The following is a 6391-nucleotide window of genomic DNA, read 5'->3' on the forward strand; positions in this document are numbered from 1 at the left end:
ATGTTAATTATTAAAAACAACATTTACATATTATTATCTAAATACGTTTGAATTTAACAGATATCTGCCAATACTTAATAAAATTCTAAAACAATTTTAATCAGAAATCCTTAATGAATCAGGGTGGAGTTTTACCGCTGCAAATAGAGTAAGCGATTCGCTCTCAAGTAGTTGAAACATATTCTTCACCTTGCAGTAACGAAAGGTCTTTTTGATTCGTAAAATTGGAACTTTAATATTTAATTTGTAAGCACCTATCGCATATGTTTCAACTAGCAGCTAAGAAAGCATTCGTTAATACTAAGCAACCGAAACATATAGGTACTTCAATTTGCAGTAAATATTCCTGCATTTGGGGCTTTAACATTGAATTACTAGGCAATTGAAGTGCATGATTCAATTTGCAGCAAAAGAAGTAGGTAACTCAAACATATGCTTCAATTTGCAGCATAGAAAGTTCAACTTCTTTGTAGATTAGACGGTTCAAAATTAAATTACGAAACAACCGAAACAGTTGCCTCAACTTGCAGCAAACAAAAAGGTCCCTTTGATTTGAGTAATTGACGTTTCACTTACTACTTACTAAGCAACTGAAACACATGCTTCAATTTGCAGTAAATATTCGTCCATTTGGCTTTAAGTTTGAATTACTAGGCAACTGAAGTGTGTGATTCAACTTGCAGGAAAGAAATTAGATAACTGAAACATATGCTTCAACTTGCAGCATAGAAAGTTTAACTTCTTCGTAGATTAGACGGTTTCAAATTCAATTGCGAAGTAACTGAAACAGTTGCCTCAACTTTGTATTAAATATTAGTACATTTTAGAGGTTGACTCTGAATTACGAAGCAACGGATGTGTATGCTTCGACTTGCAGCAAATAAAGTGGATAACTGAAACATATGTTTTAACTTGCAGTAAAGTTCAAATTCATTGTTGATTAGACGGTTCAACATTCATTTGCGAAACAACTAAAACAGTTGCTTCAACTTGCAGCAAAAGAAGATCTCTTTGATTTTGCATTTGAAGTTAAACGACCAAAACATCTGTATCAATTTGCAGCAAGTAATGTTCTCATTGGTTCATTCTTTAAAATATAATAAATTGTACAATAGCTTCCTTGAGAGAACAGAGTAATTTTGCCTACGCATCGAATTGTGAATAAAGAATGTGTGACTTTTACAATAATGGCTTTTTATTCCTTTCATTATGATTTAAAACTTAGCAGATATTTCTCTGGCTCTTTACAAAACAAGAGCTATTTGGCACAGAGTAGAGGTAACGTTTGAACGAATCAACTGGCAGAGATACTGGTGCCCAAGTGCTAATTTTATACATAGTGTGCCTATCTTCATTTTTACATTGAGTACATACAAACATACAATGGTTATTATAATACGCGAATCTACATAATATTATGTGTATAAATGTTGAGAACAATTTGTTTGAAATAAATATTTACAATTAATTAAAGAGGGTGATGTTTTAAACCATCGGATAAAAGGGGAGATATTATGTGTATAAATGTTGAGAACAATTTGTTTGAAATAAATATTTACAATTAATTAAAGAGGGTGATGTTTTAAACCATCGGATAAAAGGGGAGAGATTCACGAAAACGACTGCAAATTTGGAATTGTTTTATCTGAAAAAATGCTAAATAATTTTGATCCAAAGGTTAATTTGAGAATGCTAAACCAACTATTCAAATATTTCAGAAAATAACTGAAGATCAAAATCGGTATTTTCTTGGACTAACAATATACAGTAGAATTCGTTTATCATGGCTCGGTCTATATTAACCAACCGTTTAATATGAAGTAATTGCAGTGTTAAGTTTGGTTTTCATATTAAATTTTCTATAGGAAAGTTTGTATATAATGACTCCGTTTAAAATGACATATCGTTTATTATGACTGATTCTCAAAAAATCATATCCGGCTATAGTGACCCAACTGAATAATAATAACATTTTCGCTCATTTTTCCGACCCTTCTTATGCATATTGATATTACAATTCATCGTTCTTTTTCTTTTTATGTTAATAAATTCATACAATTTGTAGTTTTTCTCTCTATTAAACTGAATAACTAATCAAAATAGAAAGTTGTTTATTTTCTAAGACTATGCTTTGTATGACGCCCGCTTAGTACGACGTGTTTGCAATTTCCCTTCGATGTTATTATAAGCGGGTTCTACTGTAAAAGTAAGAAACTAGTAGAAACTGACGGTTTTTAATGATTAATTAACAAATATTTGCTGGATTCAAGATAATCTTTTGATCAGTGAGCTATTAACTAAATAACGTGTCGTATTTTAGTAATTTTGTTTTTCTTTTTTCTAGTATTGTATTTGTGCCTATAATTTTTCTATATCTGTTATAATTTTATGGGACCCCATAGTGTAAATGGAATTAAATTGTCATTATTTTCAGTTTATTTATCTGGCAATACCTTGATTCTATACATATAAACACCGTTGGGAACCAGGTCAAACTGCATGATGTTTTGTGGTCAAGTTCACATCGTTCTACATTCGTACATATACACTATACCTATACGAGATCAACGAACAAACATCTGCGTTTATTTTTGGAAATTTTTGAATTCCTACCACCAGTTTTAGATGACGAATGCGAGCCGCAATGCTTTAAGTAAATTTCCAACAAAAAAGTTTCGCATTTTTCAAACTTATCCGTTACCTACACGCAAACATAAATTTATCGTGAAAAAATTCCCAGTCTTATTTGCTTTCTCTGAACAGTCTTAAAGATATAAAATAAAGCTAATAAATAATTGCGAATACGGTAAATCTAAATTTAGGCAGAATGTTTAGTACTCTGTTTATAAAACTGTAAAACAAAAAGATTACAAAACCCATATACATACATGCGATTGCAAACAAAAAACCTGTTACTTGCTTGAAATTAATGACGAACATATGGAAAGAGATGTACTAATTGTAAATTTCAACAAATTTTAATTGGCGATCCGGAAGTTATACAGTGAACTTCAAATTCTTTAGAAGCTGTAAAATGTTGACATTTACAATTGATGGTAGGGGGCTATCTATAAATTACGTTACACGGTAAGGGGGAGGTAGGGGGTTGACGAAGTGTGACATTGTGTGACAAGGGGATGGGAGGGGTCCTAAATTTCGTGACGTCACATTTCAAAATCTACGTATTAAAACACTATTCAATAATTTCTAGATGTAAAAATTGCAAAATATCTGACGTCACACTAGGAAGGGGGGACTCTCACAAATGTGACAAGCAGTGACAAGGACGGGTGAGGGGTCAAAAAATCATGAATTTCGTGTGACGTAATTTATGGATGATCCACTTACCTAGGGGCGGTAAGTGGATCATTTTCTATGAAGTCATTCTTTTTTGGGTTATATAGTTAGTTGAATTACGTCTTGAAATAATTTCTTGCTGCGATTTTTGAGTAGTTTCAACATGTCTAGTAATATTCACAATAACATTTCAACTTGTCCTCAATATCTGATTTTTTTTGGCATGCAAAGTACAAAGTATAGCGAGCATTTGCTAGATATGACCCATTTTTTAGGTTGCAACATAAAAAAAAATTAATATTTTACTTTTATAAGATTTTTTGAAAAGATATTATTGCAAAAACTATAAATGGTTTTATACTTTGTGGATATTCCAAATAACTTCATGGTTTGTTGTCTACAGTAAACGTAAAACCTCTATCTTTGGATATTTCGATTAGATACAAAAAGGCATCAATTATTTATTATTATGCAAACTGGATGTGTACCAACAATAAATAGGTTTTATTAATATGAATTATGTAGTGCATTGTTTAATAAGTTGTAGATATTAAAATCGTTATTACTATTTTATGAAATTGACATGTAGTAAAAATGGGTAAAATGTGAACCAAAAATATTGCCTACAGGAAAATTGCTTGTCTTGTTGATTTTATGAAAGTGGAACGGGAACGGAAATAAATTCCAACTCAGTTTAAAAATTGCTTCAAAATAGATTACAGAACACGTGAGATACTTAACAACAGACGCTAAATGCAGTGCATATGCCTATTTAAGTAAACTACATATTGTGTTTCACGAGGAAAAGCAAAATTTTAAGGAATACTATAATTTCTTATGCGAAAAGGACGAGGATTCGAAGACGTAGAACTGCGTCCGCTTTTTAGTTTCCTTTTACCATTTCCTTTTAAAAATGACGAAAAACGAATATTTGGATAATTTTTTATAACTTCCATAAGTCTACATAAAACACTAACTTTTTTAGATTTTAAAGTAAAATAAATAATAACTCCGACTGTAATTTCCACAGTTTTAATTGCCTTAACAATTGCTTGTGTGAATGTGCTCTGTCGACTTCTGAAAAAGCGAAAAAATTTGCGAAACAATTACTAATGCGATAAAAACTTTCTATTTCAAAGTATAGACCTTCTTTCCCGGACTTATTTCTAGGAAATTTCAAACTCTACAAAATTGACATGACCCAGTTTCTCCAATTAAAAGCTAGTTTTCCTTAGCAGAATCTTTCAGTTAAAACAATATAAAATTTTGCCTATCTTTTAGTTTTTATACTGTTATATTTAAGGGTGGAAAGACGAAGTGTTGAAACTACCCTTTATTAAATTCTATAGATATTTGGATCATTATTCTACCATTATTAATTATTATTGTAGCAAATATTTTCCATCATTGCAGTTTCATTGCTGGTATTCCGTTTCACAATGAAAACAGTAATATAGTTATGCCAATGTCCTTGTTTGGCTTAAACGTTTTATTGTATTACATAAATGTCGCCCCGGGTTTTCTAGTGGCCCTGGACCAAGAAAAACGCTCATTTAGCTCATCATCACTATCATTATCATCATAAGGTCATCAGTCCTAAGACTGGTTGGACACGTACCTCCACTCTTTCCTATCCTGAGCTAAACTTCGCATTTCCCTAAAACTAGAACAGCCCACATCCTTAACTATTTGCGAAGAGTAATCTAATCTAGGTCTACCTCTACCCCTCCTAACTCCTGTTTCTGCCTCTAATATGTCTCTGACTAGACCTTCATGCCTGAGAAGGTGTCCTACCAACCTATCTCGCCTATTTTTTATTGACTTCCATAGAGTCCTCTGTTCTCCTATTCTTTCCAATACCTCTTCATTTCTAACCTTTTCTACCCACGATATCCTCATCATCCGCCTATAACACCACATTTCGAACGCTTCTAACCTTTTCTTTTCCGCCGCTCCCACTGTCCATGTTTCGCACCCGTACAACGCCGTGCTCCAAACATACACCTTTAACAACCTTTTTCGAATTTCTAAATTAACCGTTCGCGAGCATAGAAGTGACTTCTTTTTATTAAAGGCGACACGACCCTGCGCTATCCTCTGCTTTATATCCCTACTACTCCTTCCATCCTCACTTATCTGACTTCCTGAGTATCTAAAATCAGCCACTTCTTCTAATTTTTCATCTCCTATCTTTATATTCGCTCTTCCCCTACTTTTTCTTCCCTTGTATACCACTACTCATACAGTACTGATCTGTCAGTACCGCTTCCATTTTATTTAAAGCTATCATCACTATAATAATATTAAATATATTTAAATTATCCCTTTTTTAAGTGACTTGTTTTAACTCTTTATTTTTGTTTCAGGACACCGAAGATGCTGTCGCCTATTCTAGTAACATTAGTGTTAAGATGTGTTCGCGACTCAATACTCTATAAAAAGATTGTCGTCAAATCGTGTTAAAAAGCGTTCTCGTTAGTGTTTTTTCGTTGTTTTACTTTCAGTGTTTTTATTTATTTGCAAACTTGTTAAAACAAGTGATCGAAAATTAAGTCCCTGTTGAAAATGATGTCGACTCAATCCGAGCCACCGAGAAAGACTCACTCGTCAACGACAAATCATCGGAAACACAGGTCGCGGTCTACGCCCAGATTTTCGGATTCTGATAAGCCGAAAAAGAAAAGAACTTTAACAGCTGCGACATCTTTAGTGTCAATACCCAACACCATTAAGCTGTCGATGCTGAACAGCGGACTTTTGTCGACAGGTGAGTGGGTTATATAGTTAGTTGAATTACGTCTTGAAATAATTTCTTGCTGCGATTTTTGAGTAGTTTCAACATGTCTAGTAATATTCACAATAACATTTCAACTTGTCCTCAATATCTGATTTTTTTTGGCATGCAAAGTACAAAGTATAGCGAGCATTTGCTAGATATGACCCATTTTCTAGGTTGCAACATAAAAAAAAATTAATATTTTACTTTTATAAGATTTTTTGAAGAGATATTATTGCAAAAACTATAAATGGTTTTATACTTTGTGGATATTCCAAATAACTTCATGGTTTGTTGTCTACAGTAAACGTAAAACCT

General features: G+C 32.6%; 1 protein-coding gene across 1 annotated transcript in view; it reads left to right on the forward strand.

Moving 5' to 3' along the window:
- Positions 1–5643: 5643 nt before the first annotated feature.
- LOC108739770 (receptor-type tyrosine-protein phosphatase alpha-like) overlaps positions 5644–6391 on the forward strand; it is an 11796-nt gene continuing 11048 nt past the window's right edge. Inside the window, exon 1 of the mRNA XM_018473821.2 lies at positions 5644–6064. Within this exon, the coding sequence (XP_018329323.1) occupies positions 5863–6064 (202 nt within the window). The 5' untranslated portion in view covers positions 5644–5862. The remainder of the gene's footprint in view (positions 6065–6391) is intronic.

The sequence above is a fragment of the Agrilus planipennis genome, unplaced genomic scaffold (assembly GCF_000699045.2).
Source record: "Agrilus planipennis isolate EAB-ADULT unplaced genomic scaffold, Apla_2.0 scaffold54, whole genome shotgun sequence".
Lineage (NCBI taxonomy): Eukaryota > Metazoa > Arthropoda > Insecta > Coleoptera > Buprestidae > Agrilus > Agrilus planipennis.